The sequence below is a fragment of the Xiphophorus maculatus genome, chromosome 8, assembly GCF_002775205.1.
Source record: "Xiphophorus maculatus strain JP 163 A chromosome 8, X_maculatus-5.0-male, whole genome shotgun sequence".
NCBI classification, from domain to species: domain Eukaryota; kingdom Metazoa; phylum Chordata; class Actinopteri; order Cyprinodontiformes; family Poeciliidae; genus Xiphophorus; species Xiphophorus maculatus.
In genome coordinates, this window is record NC_036450.1 from 1033138 (window position 1) to 1052318 (window position 19181).

The 19181-nt window shown below is 50.4% G+C and overlaps 3 protein-coding genes across 5 annotated transcripts; all 3 read left to right on the forward strand.

Moving 5' to 3' along the window:
• The first annotated feature begins 1162 nt into the window (after positions 1 to 1162).
• On the forward strand, positions 1163 to 5527 carry LOC102217819 (SWI/SNF-related matrix-associated actin-dependent regulator of chromatin subfamily B member 1-like). The gene is made up of 9 exons (XM_023338030.1): positions 1163 to 1298; positions 2005 to 2116; positions 2340 to 2448; positions 2760 to 2897; positions 3659 to 3786; positions 3852 to 4018; positions 4117 to 4307; positions 4376 to 4507; positions 4873 to 5527. Exons 1-9 carry the CDS (start codon positions 1209 to 1211, stop codon positions 4910 to 4912), a joined length of 1107 nt encoding a protein of 368 aa, XP_023193798.1. The 5' UTR covers positions 1163 to 1208; the 3' UTR covers positions 4913 to 5527.
• Positions 5528 to 5598: 71 nt separating this feature from the next.
• On the forward strand, positions 5599 to 14537 carry LOC102218754 (calcium-binding mitochondrial carrier protein SCaMC-2-B-like). Of its 3 annotated transcripts, none has more exons than XM_023338027.1 (11): positions 5599 to 6989; positions 9389 to 9515; positions 9595 to 9682; positions 10385 to 10420; positions 10602 to 10713; positions 10795 to 10953; positions 11523 to 11675; positions 11763 to 11870; positions 12361 to 12528; positions 12599 to 12749; positions 13667 to 14537. In XM_023338027.1, exons 1-11 carry the CDS (start codon positions 6675 to 6677, stop codon positions 13849 to 13851), a joined length of 1602 nt encoding a protein of 533 aa, XP_023193795.1. In that variant the 5' UTR covers positions 5599 to 6674; the 3' UTR covers positions 13852 to 14537. The 3 variants fall into 3 exon arrangements, with proteins under 3 accessions (XP_023193795.1, XP_023193796.1, XP_023193797.1); XM_023338029.1 differs by lacking the exon at positions 5599 to 6989 and adding an exon at positions 7005 to 8796; XM_023338028.1 differs by lacking the exon at positions 10385 to 10420.
• Positions 14538 to 14746: 209 nt separating this feature from the next.
• uap1l1 (UDP-N-acetylglucosamine pyrophosphorylase 1 like 1) lies at positions 14747 to 18995 on the forward strand. Its single transcript, XM_005815875.3, has 9 exons — positions 14747 to 15164; positions 15763 to 15967; positions 16523 to 16698; positions 17177 to 17349; positions 17896 to 18089; positions 18169 to 18309; positions 18376 to 18561; positions 18641 to 18707; positions 18794 to 18995. The coding sequence occupies exons 1-9, from the start codon at positions 14873 to 14875 to the stop codon at positions 18872 to 18874; spliced, it is 1515 nt and encodes a 504-aa protein (XP_005815932.1). The 5' UTR covers positions 14747 to 14872; the 3' UTR covers positions 18875 to 18995.
• The last annotated feature ends 186 nt before the right edge of the window (positions 18996 to 19181 follow it).

The following is a 19181-nucleotide window of genomic DNA, read 5'->3' on the forward strand; positions in this document are numbered from 1 at the left end:
CCCTGTAGCTCAGAGAATAAACTATAAAAGTTTATAGTTTATGAATCACTAAACAGTTTAGCACCACATTAAACATCTGCTGCTGTTGTATCAACCTTCCAGACCCCTCAGGTTCTGGTTCTGGTTCTGCTCTGCATCCAGAACCAGAACCAGAACCTAACAGGGAGAAGCAGCATTCAGCTTCTATGCACCACAAATCTGGAACAAACTTCCAGAAAACCTAAAAACTGCTGAAACACTGAGTTCCTTTAAATCCAGACTAAATTCCAGATGTTCGAGCTGATTTAGAAACCTGATCATGAATCATTGATCAATAATCTGATGACGGCGTCCACTGTTTCTGCTTTATCTAGCAAAGCTCTTTGAAATGCCTTGTTGCTGAAAGGTGCTATACTGATCAAATCTGATTGATTGATCGATTGATTGAAGAAGGAACATTGTCACGAAGGAGGAAACAAGATAGGAAGGAAGGAAGGAAGGAAGGAAGGAAGGAAGGAAGAAAGGAAGGAAGGACACCATTAAGGGTGCAAACAGCAGCATACTGGAAAAGAAGGAGGATGCAACCTTTATACAGTTATTACAGATATTCTCCTGATGAACAACCACAGTGCGGCCATGTTTACCAGATTCTGCATCTGATTGGCTGACCAGGCCCTCCTGATGGCTCCTTCCCTGGTAAGCATGGAGCGTTACCCAGCGGTGTTTAGACAGAAGCACAACCTGCAGAACATCTTGTAAACAACTTGCAAAACTAAAATAATTTTTCTTTAAATGAAGAATAGTGTATAAATTGTACATTAAAGGAGGCTGGGGAATATGCTCGTACTTCTCCATTATGTGTATTATGGTGTGAACATGTTTGAAACAAATGTAAAATTGAATGAATTCAACTGCTAGAGCGTTTCTACTGATGAAACAGCATAACAAGATGTTCATCAAGCTTTATGCATGTTCACTGACAAGCTCAGGATTTTATTTTTATTTTTTTCAGATAAATTATCGACCTGTATTTAGATATTTATACCAGACATGTTAATACACAAGAAGAGTTTTCTTATTTATATAATTAGATATTTTTAGATGGTCAACCGCGATCCTTGTGTTTGTCATTTTTCTTTGAATCGAATAAATCTGCGATCTCCCACTTTTTCCGGAGGTTTTAAACGCGTCAGAAGCAGATCTAGCTTGTTAGCCCCGGTGTAGCAAAGATGCAGCTAGCTCTGAGTAAAACATTTGGCCAGAAACCAGTTAAGTTCCAGCTGGAGGAAGATGGAGACTTTTACATGGTGGGATCAGAGGTATGTCCGCGTGTGGCCACTGGTGCTGGAGGCTTGCTTCCCAGTAAAACCAGTCTAGGCTCTCCATCCTGCTGCTAGCCACCGTTAGCATGCTAACGCAGCTGTAAACAAAGACCGTAGTGGTTCTGGATTCATTCTGAGACCCAAAAAACGGCTCATTAAATAAAAACTAAGTTATAAACTTAATAATCCGGAACCGAACAGCTGGAGAATATTAATAATGACGTTTATTTCACAGCCTGCTGCTGATTTACGCTGTTTTTACCGCAATTTGTCCGTTTTTATAGAGACTATAATATAAGTTCATTTCTTAGGTTGAGTTGCTGTTTGGAAACTGATTTTAACAATAAAGAGCTCAATACACAAAATGAATAAATTTTACACCATTTAAAGAAACTAAAATATCGGTTTTTATGTCTGAAAGTGAAGGAATCGCCAGATTTCTGAGTTTTCTCGCTGATTTAAGCTGTAAAAATGTGTTTTAAAGTTAAGAGTTTATAACGGGAGGCTCATTATTTAACTGGAAAATGAAGCAGCTGTCAGGAAAGAAACAATTTCTGTGAAACTAATTAATGAAGTGAAACTTTGTGGTGGTTTGATAAAGACTGAAACCTGTAAAGGATTTATTTGTTGCCAGCAGATTTCCAGTTTTCCTCTCTGTATTTGATGTTCTGGTTCTGATCAGGTTCTCTTCCTGTCTGTCCAGGTCGGGAACTACCTGCGGATGTTCAGAGGTTCGCTCTATAAGCGCTACCCGTCACTATGGAGGCGGCTGGCCTCCGTGGAGGAGAGGAAGAAGATCATGGCTTCATCACACGGTGCGTCCTGCAGTTCAGCTGCTGCAGTTTGGTTTTATTTCTTCTTCTTCTCTGACGATCAGAAAAACTTTAATCTGCTGCAGGATTATTATGAACAGACGGTTTAATGAAGGAACAGTCAGCTGGAGCTTTGATAACGGTTTCCTCCCTTCATCAGCCTGAACTCTGCTGGTTAGAGCTGCTAGACGACCTTTGACCCCTGCCGTGTTCCTCCTGCTTACAGCCACCAGCGTGACGCTGCTGAAGGCCTCAGAGTGCGAGGAGATCTTCGACGGGAACGATGAGAAGTACAAGGCTGTGTCCATCAGCACCGAGCCTCCGGCGTACCTCAGGTAACCGGGTCGGGTCGGACCGGGTCGGGTCGGGTCGCTCTCAGGGACCTCAGACTGTTACAATGATCCTTTCAGTCTTTGTAGCTGTTCCACTCAGGGTGTTTGATGCTGATGATTGAACAGGTAAAAACTGAAACATAAATGAAACAACCAACCCGTCAAAAACATGGATAAAAACGAAACGCTGAAGACGGAGGTTTGAACTGTAAGATACAGGAAACTAAGAGACAGAACGTTTTTCCTCCAACATGATGAGTCTCCTTATTTCCTGGGCAGGAAGCAGATTCCTCCACTTCCTGTCTCTGTTTCAGGGAGCAGAAGGCGAAGCGCAGCAGCCAGTGGGTTCCCACTTTACCCAACAGCTCCCATCACCTGGACGCCGTTCCTTCCTCCACTTCCATCAACAGAAACCGGATCGGCCGCGACAAGAAGAGAACCTTCCCCCTCTGGTGGGATCCGCCTCCTTAGGAAACATCATCATCATCATCATCATCATCATTATTATTATTATCATTATTATTATTATTATTATCATTATTCCTAAATAATGAAGCCATAAGCTTGACGCTCTCCGTTTTTCCCCTTCAGTCCATTTGATGACGAAGCGACCAAAAACAAAAACCAGACTGGATCCTCTTGATAAAGTTTAATGGTTTATTTCAGAAATAAAAACGGTACAAATGTTACTTTTCCACAAAAATAATAAAGAGTAAACAAGAGAGTCCAAAGAGAGAGAGAGGTCACAAAACTGTGTGGCTCCACTAAACTGCCCAGCTAACTCTCTCTAGCTACACCCTAAAATCTTTAACTGCAATTAGATCTGCAAATGTACAAGAAAGCTTTAGTTTAGTCCAATATAACAAATTAGTATGCAATAGAGATTTAACTAGTAATCATTTTTATCCAAATAAAAATATCATAAGAAATATAAACATAATTTGTCCTAAATGTCTGAATGAAGTAAAACTGAATTTAGGCTCCTACAGTTATTATTATTATTATTATTATTGTTAATAAAACATCTCAGATTGTTGAGAAAAGCTGCTAAAATCAAAGTTCTGAGCTGACAAACTCCGCCCCCTGTAGAAACCGCCCCCTGTAAAAACCCCGCCCGCTGGTGAAACTCCGCCCCCTCATTTGAATATTAGAACATGAAATGTTGATTCTGGTTGGTTCTGCTGTCTGTAACCGGGTCGGTTCTGGTCTCCAGCTTCGATGACCACGACCCGGCGGTGATCCATGAGAACGCGGCGCAGGCGGAGGCGCTGGTTCCGATCCGATTGGACATGGAGATCGACGGACAGAAGCTGAGAGACGCCTTCACCTGGAACATGAACGGTAACTGAGCCGGACCCGGCGCCGGTACCAGAGCCGGACCCGGGCCTGACGCTGCCTGTCCCCAGAGAAGCTGATGACGCCGGAGATGTTCGCCGAGATCCTGTGCGACGACCTGGACCTGAACCCGCTGGCCTTCGTCCCCGCCGTGGCGTCTGCCATCCGCCAGCAGATCGACTCGTATCCTAGCGACGGGCTGCTGGAAGAGCAGACCGACCAGCGCGTCATCATCAAGGTGGGTGGGCGGAGCCGGGCCGGGAGCCGGGCCGGGAGCCGGGCGGAACCGGGGCGGGACCGGGGCGGAGGCCTGGGTCTGACGGTGTCTGTGTGCAGCTGAACATCCACGTGGGGAACATTTCTCTGGTGGACCAGTTTGAGTGGGACATGTCGGAGCGCGACAACTCGCCGGAGGCCTTCGCCCTCAAGCTGTGCTCCGAGCTGGGCCTGGGCGGAGAGTTCGTCACCACCATCGCCTACAGCATCCGGGGGCAGCTCAGCTGGCACCAGCGCACCTACGCCTTCAGGTGACCGCCGCCGACCCGTGGGGCGGCTCTGGCTCTGACCCGGTTCTGACCTGTTTCCCATCTCCCAGTGAGAACCCGCTCCCCACGGTGGAGATCGCCATCAGGAACACCGGAGACGCCGACCAGTGGTGCCCCCTGCTGGAGACTCTGACAGACGCAGAAATGGAGAAGAAGATCCGAGACCAGGACAGAAACACAAGGTCAGAGGTCAACTGCTAGATGTGCTGAGAGTCATTTTTGGTTTTATTTAATCTTATGTGTTTTAGTTTTATTTTATTTTTTTAAATTAAATCTAACTACTAATTTGATGATAGATAGATAGATAGATAGTCAGTCAGTGAAGTTTCTGGTTCTCCTGATCGTTTAGTCGGGTCTGAGTCAAAGGTTTTCAACCCTTAGTGATTCAACAACGTTTCTGACTAATTAAACGGCTTTTATATTCCAAGTTCTGTCGTGTTTTTCTGTGTTTTGGATAAAAATGTTGAAAACCACGAATCTTTTTCCTTCACTGTCTGCTGTTCTTATGGAAGAGATCCAGAAAGTGATCTGCTCTGGTCGTTTGCAGGAGAATTAGACGTCTGGCCAACACCGCCCCCTCCTGGTAGGACGCCTCCTGCACGGACCCACCCGAACCCGACCCGGACCCATCTGGAACCACCCGGACCGACTGCAGGCCTCCCTCTGCAGATCACCATGTAGCGCCTCATGTAGTGTTTGTTCTGACCCGTTTCTGCTCCATGCAGCCTCCACCGTGCAGCTGCAGGTTCTGGCCTCCAGAACCAGAACCTTCAGGTTCATCATGCTTCACTACCAGGACGATGAGTTACCGTGGAAACCGCTGCTGGTTGGTGCCGCTGGAGTTGGAGGCTGGAGCAGAAGTTCCTGCTTCTCACCAACCAGAACAAACCGATACTCCTGGTTCTGCTTTAACCCGGTTCTGACCCGGTAGAGGTTCTGCATGCAGACTCATGTTTCCTGAGGAGGAGGAGGATCTTCATCACGTGGTTCCCTCATGGGCAGACCATGGTCATTTCATCTCTTCTTTTGTAAGTTGTTGGACATTTATATTGACTGTTTTTATATGAAAACAATAAAACAAAGATTAACCGAATATTTCCTGACCAAGTCATCATTTATGATAAACCAGGCAGATAAAACAAAGTTACTGAACATCAGCTGACATGCCGGGAAATGAAAGGAAAATCCGTGAGGAATAAAAACTAGTGTTCATCACCAGACTGAACAGTTCAGGAACCGTTCCTGCTCGTTCATCTGAACTCCCAGAGTGATTCTTTATCTTCATCAGAGGACCACCCAGAGGTCAGAGGTCAATGAACGCTTCAGTCCACATGATTCAAACCTCGGATCCATTCAGCTTTTCCTTTATTCCCCATGAGTCCAGCCGCTCTGGACCGATCCAGCTCAATGCGCCAACTCTTTGTTTTCCTTCGCTTTCTGCTGCTAATAATGTGATATAAACGTGGTTCAATGTTTATATTTATGTATTATGATTATAGTCCAGTGTGAAACCAAATGAACCACCTCTCAAAACCCGTCCGGTTCTGGTCTCATTGATGTAAAAGCTTAAATCAGCAAGTTGAAAATCAGTTTGATTTTTTCTCAGTTACAGGCAAGCTACTGTTAGCATCACAGCTAGCTGTCTGTGTTAAAACAAGGAATTGTGTCTCTGTTTTCCGATTTACTAAGCTAATGCACCAGAAGTTTGTTTTACTGCGTTTTCTACCGGCTTCGTTTTTATTTTGGTGTTTCGGTTAAATGACAATAAAAGTAGATCCGTGTGTTAACTAGAAGAACTAGAAGAACCGCTAAGCGAAGCCAAATGATCCAGATCCCAGTCTGGAGCTGGAATTCCCACAGTCAATGTGTCCCGTGTTTTTCTGACGTAATCTCGCGGTAAACAGCGAGAGTGTAGTAGAAGCCGGTTTGGCGCAGTACGCGGTCACTCAGGTAGCGGTAAATTAATCCATTTTAATTGAAAACCTGCAGAACCTGACCCAGGTTCGGATAATTCTGGGTTCATTTCGGACCCAGCGGACATTCTGCTCTGTTAAACCGGGTAAACGGGATTTAGCGGCCGCTGGAGGCGCTGACAGTCCGGACTATAATCCCACTGACGGACCGTTTTTATCGGATTCGGCCCACGGAGGAGCCGTTCTGAGAACCGGACCAGAACCGAACAGGTTCTGCCCGGGAATTGTGAGAGGCAGATCCGGGTCAGGAGGACGGTTCTGGTTCATATTGTAGAAGCTGAACTGGGATTGTTCTGGAGCAGATGGAGGGATATGTGACGTGGTGCTAGTCTGTCCATTGGTCCGGTTCGGTTCGACCCGGTTCAGTCGGAACTTCATGATCCAGCCGCAGGGGACCCGCCTGGTCGCCGGGCTGTTCTGCCAGTGTCGGTCCGCGGAGACCCACGCCGGCGTGGACCCGGGCGGGGGCTGCGGGCCGGCCCCGGTCAGCCCACAGCCCCCCCAGGACTCCCGGTCCGGTTCGGACATCCCGGACCAAGCGTGCGACGTGTGCGGCGGTCCGGAGCAGGAGCACCGGCTGAAGGTTCTGTTCGAGATCCTGGACGTGAACGGGGACGGCGGGATCTGCGTGAACGACCTGAGCATCGGCCTGAAGAAGCTGGGGGTCCACCGAACCGAGCACGAGCTGCGGGTAAGAGTCCGGTCCGGGCGGGTTCGGGATGGGTCCGGGGTTCGGGTCGCAGCTCAGGTTACTGCGGACGTGCGGGTCGTGTTGGAGAACCAGCCCGCCATGGTTCCGGCATTCAGGCTGTTTATCTGGGTTCGGTTCGGTTCTGTTGACCCAAACTGGTCTTTTAGCTTCGGTAACAAACTTTAACAAAGTCAAACTCCCGAACTACAGACGGGATTACTGGGCTACTCCGCCAGGTTCGGAACATGAGGTGGGTTTTTAGAGCAGAACCATGGGACCCAGAAGGTTCTCCTCCAGAACCTTCAGAACCTCTCCTGGTGTTTGGGTCCAGAACTGATCCAGAGGGACAGATGAACAGTAACTGGAGGATCCGGGTCCTGGTTCCGAACCAAATATTCAGACCTCAAGTTCAGATCAGAACCCGGTTAATGGATCAGAACCATACAAAACAAACCCGGTTAACGGATCAGAACTCTGGGAATACTTTGTTTACATGTTGACCCGGTAAATCACCAGAACTTCAGGTTCTGGTCACCATTGGGTCTGGATGGTGTTCCACCATTGGGTCTGGACTTTGACTAGGACGTTCTGTTGGAGCTCAGCTGCTGGTTTGGATCCTGGCTCGACCCGGTGACCCCTGGGTGACCCCGGGTCATGTCACCGACATCCTGCTGGTTAAACAAGTTAAAGAACTGAAAACCCAACCCGACTGGTTCTGAAACTCCAGAACATTCTGCAGAGGAGGCGGGTTCTGGGTTCTGGGGTCAGAGGTCAGCAGAGATGAATGGAGGGAACCAGTAACCCAGATCCAGCTGCCGATCGGACCTGAAGGGTCACATGGTTCTGGTCCGGTCCGGTCCGGAATGTCTGGTTCTGGTCAGGCGGCTTCATGGGAAACTTTTCCTCAGTGGGGAAGATGGCTGCCTGTCAGACAGGAAGTTAGCATGTTGTTAGCTTCCTGCTGATTGAACGTAATGAGCCACAGAATGGAGCCGGTGCTACGGAAAGCCAGACCTGCCACAAATCTCCACAGCTAGCTGCCGTACCCGAAACATCACACACAGTTTTATAGGACACTGTAAAATACGGTGGAGGAATCCTGCCAAAACTCCACTAAAGCGTAAAAACAATCAGTTTATCTTTACGCCACTGACTGGAGTTCAGTTTAATTCAGTAGCTCTAACGGTGGTTTTTACAGTTTCACAGCTTCCTGATTTTTACTCCGTTAAAGTGACAGACATGCAGCTGATTGGCTGCAGCCGGCCCGGTGTGAGGTTCTGGTTCTGGTCCTGGATGCTCATGGTTGTGTTGGCCTGAGTCCGAGCCGCTGCAGCAGGAGGAGGAAGAGGAGGATGACGAAGGGGAAACCCTGCAGCACCCCCTCCCTCTGACGCAGCTCCATGCTGAGAGCTGGGCTGTGATTGGCTGAGCAGTGTGTGCGGCCGTGATTGGCCGGCGGGGCTGCAGTGATGCTGCGGCGCTCTGGAGGATGACGCTGCAGCAGGCCGTCCCACAGCACCAGATGTTCCTGAACGCATCGCGGGACGCTGCGTCTCTCGTCTTGCAGCAGGAAGTGATGCGGTTCTGATCTGACCCGGCCCGCTCCAGGATGCTGCAGGATCTCCTGGCTCTGCTGAGCCGGGCCGAGGCGGCCGGTTCCGACCCGGCCGGTTCTGCAGGACGCTGCGAGACGCTGCAGGTGGTCCTCCAGCGAAGCCCCGCCCCCTCCGGCCAGGACGCCGCTCCCAGTGCTCCCAGCAGGACCAGCAGGTTGATCCTGACGGCGGAACCTCCGGACCTGCAGCAGGTACGGCATCGCCCGGTCCGGTCCGGCCCAGTTTCCCTTCTGGGTTCAGGCTCTGAGCAGAAAATCTGATGGAAGGAAAACAGGCAGAAATGAGGGCAGCACATAACATCAGAGAGGCGATCCAGGTCCAGACGGGTCAGAACCAACTGGGAAATTGCAGCTCCATCAGGATCACAGGTTCTGGTTCAGTGTGACCCGGTTCTGACTGGGAGTTCTGCAAAAACTGAAGCGGTTCTGATTCAGTGGGTCTAACTGGACCAGCTCTGAGGGCTGCTGGTTGTTCAGTCTGATGAACATTAATGTTGAATGTTAAAGTTCTTTTCAGGTCCGGTTTGGTTCTGGTCCGAGCTCAGTCCGGTTCTGTTCACCTGATAGAAAGTTTTCTCTCTAACAGATCCAGGAAGGATGGGGCGATGGTGGGGAGGAACCATGTTGGACGGGTTTCCCTCGTGTTTGGCCCCCGGCCTTCATGTTTGGCCCCCGGCCCTCACGTTTGGCCCCCGGCCCTCGTGTTTGGCCCCCGGCCCTCGTGTTTGGCCCCCGGCCCTCACGTTTGGCCCCCGGCCCTCATGTTTGGCCCCTCTCTGTGCAGCGCATGGTGACGGCGGGCGATAAGGACCTGGACGGCCAGCTGGACTTCCAGGAGTTCGTTCAGTATCTCCGGGATCATGAGAAGAAGCTGCGGCTCGTCTTCAAGAGTCTGGACAGGAAGAACGACGGTGAGACGGGTCGACCGGACCGGAACCGGGTCACGGATCGAAACGCCGCGGTGACCTTTGACCTCTCTGTGTGTTTCAGGCCGGATCGACTCGCAGGAGATCATGCAGTCGCTGCGGGATCTGGGGATCCACCTGACGGAGGAGCAGGCCGAGGAGATCCTGAGGAGGTGAGAGGAACCGGGTCCAACCGGGTCGATGCGGGTTCTGATAGTTAAAGTAACTGATAACAAAACAAATCATCACAATGGACGGTTTCTGCTTTATTTGGGCCAAAGATGGAGGGTTCTGGGCTGCATCACATAATCTCAGATAATCTCAGATAATCTCGCTGCCAGCAGGATGTTTTTCTTCTCAGATCTGAGTTTGTGGCGATCTCAGTCGGTCCAGTCGGTCCAGTCGGTCCAGTTGGTTCACCTCACAGCAGCTTCACTGCAGACCAACCAATCAGGTTGCTGATAGCGGCGTTGGCCCCGCCCACCAGCTATTATTATTCTTATGTTTAATCTGAATTATGTAAAGTTATTTCTATAGTTTTAATAAAACAGTGGAGTCTGTGGCTCCTAGTTTTATTCCTGTTTCATTCTGTGGATAAATAAAACTTCATGTTTTTGAAATATCCATATATTATATAATTACATTATAATTATATTATTATAATATATAATCAGGTCCTTTCCACCGTTCTGCTCCTGGTTTTATGGATATAAAAGATCTGAGTGAGTTTGTGGAGTCATAAGCATCGGTCCAATCACAGAGCCCTGTGGTACCGGTCTGTGGTTCTGTCTGTGGTTCTGTCTGTGGTTCTGTCTAACCGGTCTGTGGTTCTGTCTAACCGGTCTGTGGTTCTGTGTGTCTCCGGTCTGTCCCAGAATAAGGGCGGGGTTCATCTGGACCCCGGTCCTGCAGTAAGTATCACCTCCAGTTGACCTCCAGTTGACCTCCAGCTGCTTCTTGTTTTTGTTTTTGCTCGTCGCCGTCCTGCAGCTTCTCTGTTTCAGTTCCAGCATGGCGCTCTGATCCGATCCGGCCGTGCATGTCGGAACCTCCCTGACCCGGTTCTGTACTGACGTGTCCTTCCTCCTGCAGCATGGATAAAAACGGCACCATGACCATCGACTGGGACGAGTGGCGGGACTACCACCTGCTGCACCCGGCCGACAACATCCCCGAGATCATCCTGCACTGGAAGCACTCCACGGTAACGCCACGGTAACGCCGCGCTTCCTGCTGGCTGTTGCTAGGTTACCGGCAGTCCTCACGCCGCGGCCTTCCTCCACAGATCCTGGACGTTGGCGAGAGCATCGTCGTCCCGGACGAGTTCACCGCGGAGGAGAAGAAGACCGGCATGTGGTGGCGCCACCTGGTGGCCGGAGGAGGCGCCGGCGCCGTGTCCCGGACCTGCACGGCGCCGCTGGACCGGCTGAAGGTTCTGATGCAGGTACAGCACCGTCACAGCCTGAACCACAGGGGTCAAACTCACTTTGATTCAAGGTCATGAATGTTCTTAAAGGGCCGGTTCATCCAGAATGTGCCAGTGAAACCCATTAAACTGTTAAAGGGCCAGTATCGTAAAATCCATTGTGTTTAATGTTTATCCCTCATCAGAAACAAACCTGGACTTTTATTCATGTTTGAGAAATCCTTTAATCTCCATGGCAACCAGTCAGCTGCTAAACACCTGGGTGGATCTAGCCCCGCCTTCAAGACGCAGCTCCTCCCCCACTCAGCTCCTTCAGACCAATCAGCAGCAATTAGCAAACAGCTGCTGGAACTGCTGAGCTCACCAGTTAAAGGGTTAATCGAGGAGCCATGCTGGGATGACTTCCTGGAGGCGGAGCTTCAGAAAGAGAAGGCATCCTTAAAGAGACAGAGACCCAATTTCAAGGCATTAAATCTGGAAGTCAGATTTATTTAAAGTCATATTGGATATAAGTGGCATTTTTCTACCTGTATTGATCATAGTTACCGATTATGAATAAAACGCAGCGAAGCGTCCGTCTCCCTCAGGTCCACGCCTCCAAAACCAACAGCATGCGCATCGGCAGCGGCTTCCTGCAGATGATCCGCGAGGGCGGCGTGCGCTCGCTGTGGAGAGGAAACGGCATCAACGTGATCAAAATCGGTCCAGAGTCCGCCATCAAGTTCATGGCCTACGAGCAGGTGAGACCGGGTCAGAACCGGGTCAGAATGTCAAGAAGCCGCTCCAGTGTCATTCCGGCTGAGTGAATCTGATCTGCTGTGTCTCAGATTAAACGGCTCATCGGGAGCAACCAGGAGACGCTGGGAATGACGGAGAGGTTCGTGTCGGGATCTCTGGCTGGGGCGATCGCCCAGAGCAGCATCTACCCCATGGAGGTGAGGGGCGTCCTGCCGGTGCCAACATCCAGTTCCTCACTAGAAACCTTCAGTTTACACAGCCAGGCTGCTCTGAGGCGCTCAGGATGATGGAAAGTTGAGAGGAAGGACATTCATGGAACTTACCGGATGCTTTCCTAGACCTTATCAGGAACTTTGCTAAGCTAGCCAGAAATCTTCCCAGAACTTACCAGAAACTTTCTGGAACTTTAAGTTGAGAACATTAAGTTCCAGAAAAGTTCCACCAAAATTCTTTGCAGGCTCCTGGAGCTAGCCCAGGTTTACCAGGGCTAGCTCCAGGAAAGTTCCAGGAAAGTTCCAGGACAGCAGGAGGTTTGCAGGCGGAGCGGCTGCTGCTGTCACCTTCCACTCCACAATTCCAGATGGTGGAGGTCCACTGTGACGTTTCCACAGCCTCAGACGATGTGAGCGTTCTCTAAGCTGCGTTTCCCTGCAGAGTGAACTGCCTGATTGCTTCCTGTCCCCTCAGGTTCTGAAGACCCGGTTGGCCCTGAGGAAGACGGGTCAGTACTCTGGGATCCTGGACTGCGCCAAACACATCCTGCAGAGGGAAGGCGTGGCGGCGTTCTACAAGGGCTACGTCCCCAACATGCTGGGCATCATCCCGTACGCCGGCATCGACCTGGCCGTCTACGAGGTGAGTGGACCGGCACCGAGGGCCGGGACGCCGCGGCGGTTCTGCTGTCTGACCCGTTTCCTCTCCTCAGACCCTGAAGAACTCCTGGCTGCAGCGCTTCGCCACGGACAGCGCCGACCCGGGAGTCTTTGTGCTGCTGGCCTGTGGCACCACCTCCAGCACCTGCGGGCAGCTGGCCAGTTACCCGCTGGCGCTGGTCCGGACCCGGATGCAGGCGCAAGGTCCGACCGATCAGAACCGCTCATGTCATTTAGAACTCCATCCTGTTTCTGAGCTGCTGCTCCTGTAAGAACCAAACCGGTCCCGATTGGACCATCAGAACCAGCAGTCACAGAAGTGACTCTGGTTTGTTGTCGATCTCTCTAGAGGTCGTCAACACCGGGGTCAAGGTCATTTAGGGGTCAAGAGATTTCTGATGGTCTATTAATTTCAGATCTGATTTAGTGATAAATGTTGCCTTTAATATTAGACCTGTTGGCAACCGGACCAGAACCAGAACTGGACCCGAATCTCTTCTAACAGAAGCTCTCTGGAAAATTTAGATTTGGTCCAATTAGAAACAGAAAATAATTTGATTAAACATCAAATATTTTAATTGAAGCGAATAGAAAATAATTTATTGTAGATCCATAAAGGAAAGATGTTCTGGTTCTGGACTGGTTGGGTCCAATGGGTTCAATAAAATCTTTCATTCTAATCCCAGAAACGAGAAGTTTCCTCTGCTGAGCCGACCCGGTTCACCGACCCGAGTCGCTTCATATCTTTGGTTCTGACTGAGCAAATTAGAACAAAAGTAAAACACAGGAAACAGAATCTGTGTGATGCGTTCGCTGACCCTCTGTGTGATGCGTTCGCTGTCCCTCTGTCTCTCAGTCTCTGTGTGATGCGTTCGCTGCCCTGTGTGATGCGTTCGCTGCCCTCTGTCTCCCCAGCCTCTGTGTGATGCGTTCGCTGCCCCTCTGTGTGATGCGTTCGCTGCCCCTCTGTGTGATGCGTTCGCTGCCGCTCTGTGATGCGTTCGCTGCCCTCTGTGATGCGTTCGCTGCCCCTCTGTCTCTCAGCCTCTGTGTGATGCGTTCGCTGCCCTCTGTCTCCCCAGCCTCTGTGTGATGCGTTCGCTGCCCCTCTGTCTCCCCAGCCTCGCTGCCGGCCGGCCCCCAGCTCTCCATGTCGGCCCTGTTCCGGCTCATCGTCCGTACAGAGGGCCCGCTCGGACTCTATCGGGGCCTCGCCCCGAACTTCATGAAGGTCGTCCCGTCCGTCAGCATCAGCTACGTCGTCTACGAACACCTCAAGAGGTCGCTGGGGGTCCAGTCCAGGTGAACCGGACCTGACCGGAACCTTCGTCCTCCGACCCAGAACCGGTTCTGATCTCTGAACACGGTGACCCGGCTCGGATCGGACCGGGACCGACCCGCTGATCTTCATCATGTCTGATGAGGATGATGATCCGGTTCCATCTGGTTCTGGACCATTAAGATGAACCGGTTCTGGTTCTGGTGGACCATCTCAGCTCCTCCGGGTTTGAGGGTTCTGGATCAGAACCAGAACCGCCCGGTCCCATCTGACCGGGATGGATTCCCTCCAGAACTTGACCCAGATCAGAACCAGAGGGACGGGTCAGCAGAACCTCCACGCGGACACCGGGACTCCGTCACCATGGCAACCAGCATCGCGTCATTTCCGGTAACATGATCCCAGCATGAGGCGTTCATGTTGCATGGGAAAACTCCAACTTTCCTGATCATAGAAACTAGAAACACTCCTGAACTCACAGAACTGATTCCCTACCGGACCGAACCGGCCGGATCCGAACAGACCGGACCGGACCGGACCGGACCCCTCAACTGGTCTCTTCTATTTATTTCAGTATTTATTGGTTTCGCTGATCATGATGAAACTGATTGTTTGGACCAGAAGGTTCTGCTTAAAACTGAAACACTGAATGTTTTCATTCTCTGACCCATCAGAACCACCAGAACCATCAGAATAAAGGCTGGAATGTTTCACTCTGTGTGTTATAGATCTATATCGGATAATAAATATTAAGTTTTTTAAAATATGATTTAGTTTCTGCTGAAGGCTGGTTCTGATTCCCGGAGAAGATCCGGGTTTTGGTTCGAAGTCGGATGGATTTCATCCTGGTTCCGATTGGTTCCCGTTTAAAGAAAACATGAATAGATGGTTTCTCTGTGACGTCATGAGGAAAACCGCCTCCATCAGCGGAACCCGGCTCTGCGGTTTCCGGTTCTGGAATCATGTCTGCCTTCAGTCACGAGCTGCTCAGCCGCCAGGCGTCACTTCCTGACTGCGCTGCGGGACCAGAACCAGAACCGCTCCAGACATGCCGTCCCTGCAGCAGATCCGAACCGCTCTGGACGGTTCGGGCCAGGCCCACGTCCTGCGGTTCTGGCCGGAGCTCGGTTCGGAGCAGCAGGAGGAGTTCCTGCGGGAGCTGGCCCAGCTGGACCTGCCGCGGCTGGAGGAGCACTGCCGGGCGGCCGCAGAGGCAGCAGCCGCCGCGTCCTGCGCTCCGGACCGGGACCTGGAGCCGAACCTGGAGCCGGTTCCCCCGGAGAGCATGGGCAGCGTGAGGACGAGCGACCCGGACTGTCTGGCCGGATGGGAGCGTGAAGGTACCAGAACCACAACCGAGGTTCCAGCCGCTGGGATTTTAACAACGTGTTTTCTCGCGATAGCTCAGAAAATCTCTGCAGACTGTTTAGTTATGGTGTTGAGGAGTGAGTGCGCATGCGCCCTAATGATTAATTACCAAGGTAATGACTCCTCCAGCTTTGGACCAAGTTTCACCTCAGAACCAGTCAAAACACAAACTGCATCATCCAATCAGGTTTGAGAAGGTAGTGTGACGTCAGCATGTGATTCTGCATGTTGTACGCTAGAGGGAGCACTTCAGATTGAAAATGGCGCCTGGAGGAATGCCAGGAACATTCAGGTAGAAAGAAAGATGGCTGATCGGAAGGTTGCTGGTTCAATTCCCAGGATGTTCAGCTGCCAGTTTTACATATTTACAAGATTCAAAATAAGAAAGTTTGTTTTCTGTTAGTTTGATCAGAAATATTCTGGAAACCAAACTGTTGGGCTTAAAAGGTTCTGAGGCATCATCAGACGGATACAAACATTAAACATATGAACATCAGAAATGGTTAAAAAGTTCCAGCTAAAAATGTCGACATAATGAATATAAATGATGAAACTGTCCTTTCTGATCAGGATTCCTGCAGATCTCCAGGAGTCGGGTCGCGGTTCTGCTCCTGGCCGGAGGTCAGGGGACGCGGCTCGGGGTCCGATACCCCAAAGGGATGTTCGACGTCGGACTGCCGAGCGGGAAGACGCTGTACCAGATCCAAGCCGAGCGGATCCTGAAGATCCAGCAGCTGGCAGAGAACCGACTGGGGTCCAAATGCACCGTTCCCTGGTGAGAGCAGAACCGGCGGCAAGATTTGGGCCAACAGGGAGGAGAACTTTACCCTCCGCTGGAGGAGGAACCATCTGAGCACAAGAAACCTTCAACCACCTGCTACAGGCGGAAAAATGAATAAATATACACCTAAAAACTCTGAAAATTTGAGATTATCTAAGAAATGTTCTAAAATAAAATAAAAAACTCGATGAGATTTCTGGGCTTCAAAAGAAAAACTCAGAAATTTTACTTTGAAATCTTCTGAGCTCATAAAGTCAAAGATTTTTGACGTTTTCTGAGTTTCAAAAGTTGCAAATTTTAAGCCTTGGAGCTCAGATTAAATTTAAAAACATTTCCAGAAACTCCAACAACCTGCGTGGCAGATTTATTCTGGTGTATAAGAGATCATCACCGATTGGCCGGCTGCCCTCATGCGTTCTTTCGAGCATTTTGATTGGCTGAGGAACCAGAACCGTCTCGGACGCTAACCCCTCCCTGATGTGGTTGTTTTGGAGTCGGTCAGTTTTGATTAAAGCTCAGACCGTCTCCTCCTCTTCCTCACCTGTCCAGGTACATCATGACCAGTGAGTTCACCCTGAAGCCGACCCAGACCTTCTTCCAGGAGAACGCTCACTTCGGCCTGCAGCCCTCCAACATCGTCATGTTCGAGCAGCGCATGATCCCGGCCGTGACCTTTGACGGGAAGGTCATCCTGGAGGGCAAAGGGAAGATCGCCATGGCGCCAGGTGGGTCTGGTCAGGAAACGCAGCAGATCCATGATGACCACAGACTGTTTATATAGGAATATATGGACTACAACAAACAGACTGAGAAACAGTTTCTTCCCCACAGCCGTCAGAGCCATTACTCCCTGCCGCCCCCCCCTCCCACACATATCATAACCTCGCAGTCACACATACATATCCCCCACCCCCACACACACACACACACACACAGCCATATTGTTCTGTACTTTGCCATAGCTGGACCTGCTGCTACTTCTTTGGTGTGGTTGAGTGCCTTTAGTTAATTTAGTTGTATATATTGTTATTATTATTATTGTGTGTTTGTTTATTTTACTGTATATATTTGACCTTTTGCCGGCAGCTGCAATGGAAATTTCGTTGAATTCTGTTCAATGACAATAAATGCTATCTAATCTAATCTAATCTAATCTAATCTAACCCTTGGTGACCTCTGTGACGGCCGTCTGCTCCCTGTCAGACGGTAACGGCGGTCTGTACCAGGCGCTGGAGGACAACGGCGTCCTGGAGGACATGGAGCGCAGAGGAGTGGAGTTCGTCCACGTCTACTGTGTGGACAACATCCTGGTCAAGATGGCCGACCCGCTGTTCGTTGGCTTCTGTGTGGCGAAAGGAGCCGACTGCGGCGCCAAGGTTGGGACGTTTCCTTTGGTTCGCTCAGAACGACGATCCGAAGGTTCAGGTCTCATCCAGAACACAGACAAGTTTAAAAGTTTCATTTCTGTGTCAAATTTGAATTCATGTAAATGGATTGGATCCCGTCTTCCAGTGGAACAACCAGAAATCTGTAGGGTCAAAGTTTGTTCCTGGAATTTATCGGTTTAAGTTCCAGGTTTCCTTTTGGATGAATTCACCTGGAAACTTCAGATAAATGTAACAAATCAGAGCCAGAGGAGGATGTTGAGTTGACCTCTGACCTGCAGCAAGAAAACATCAGAGCAGATAAATCAGACCCTGACATCCTGTCCAGATCTCAGCTGGAAGTAAATTTCACTGATTTTCATTTTTAAACATTCAGTTTATTTATGCAGCTCAGATTCACAACAACATTCTGAAAGCAGAAAACGTTTCATCAGCGCCGTGCGAATCAACATGGCTGAATTTAGCTCAGTAGCATTAGCTTGTTAGCTTGTTAGCTGCTGCTCGCTCTGAGTCCAGACCGCTCCGTTGCTCCACCAGGTGGTGGAGAAGGCCCACCCAGCCGAGCCGGTGGGCGTGGTCTGCAGGGTGGGCGGAGTCCCTCAGGTGGTGGAGTACAGCGAGATCCGACCCGAAACGGCCCGGCTCCGAGGATCAGCCGGAGAACTGGTCTACAGCGCCGGAAACATCTGCAACCACTTCTTCACCAGGAGCTTCCTGCAGGACGTGGTCGAGTGAGAAACCCGCCAGGACGGAGTACCGTCACATTAACCTGGAATGTCTGCTGACCTCTGCTGACCTTGGCTCTTCCAGGACGTTTAAGGACCAGCTGAAGCCTCACGTTGCTCTGAAGAAAGTCCCGTTCGTGGACTCCTGTGGGAATCAGGTGAAACCGACCGAACCCAACGGGATCAAGATGGAGAAGTTTGTTTTTGACGTGTTTCCGTTCTCCAGGTACGGATAATCCGGCGTGTTTCCAGGCTGCTGGTAATCTGGATTACCCAGCTGGTTTCTCTGCAGGAGTTTGGTGGTGCTGGAGGTCCAGAGGGAGGACGAGTTCTCCCCTCTGAAGAACGCAGACGGAGCGCCATCCGACACGCCCAGCGCGGCCAGGAACGCCCTGCTGGCCCAGCACTGCCGCTGGGCAGCGGCCGCTGGCGCCGCCCTGCTGGATGAACAGGGGAACGGCATCCAGATGCTGCCCAGGTCAGAGGTCACTGACCCTACGCTCACATGAAGGTTCAGTTTGTGTTTGTAGTAGATATTGAATTCCTGTCTTCCTCAGTTCATCAGCAGAGAATCATCCGGCGCTGAAATGTGAGATTTCTCCTCTGGTGTCGTATTTTGGAGAGGTGAGAAGCAGAACCACGTCGGGTTCTGGTTCTGAACCTGGTTCTGGTTATTAATAACTAATAATCAGAACTCCTCCTGCTCCCAGGGCCTGGAGCTGCTGAAGGGGAAAACTATCAGAACGCCGTTCATCCTGGATGGAGCAGCAGCTGCAGAGCTGCAGGCCTGATCGGATCAGAACCACAGAGACACCGGGCCTGGAGAACCAGTCAACCAATCAGGGATCAACTGAAAACTTTATGTAAACTGTTTTTATACCAACAAATAAAAAGATGATTCAAACTGTTTAATTTTATCGTACTGACTCAGAAACCCAAACGCTGAGTTCAAGTCACAGCACTGTAAAGCACGGTGGTGCAGGCATGATGGTGTGGGGATGTTTCTAATACTCTGAAACAGGAAGTCATGTTGCTACAATGAGCCAAACACACCAGGAGGGGGCAGCACCTCGGTTCCAAACAACAATAATTAATGAT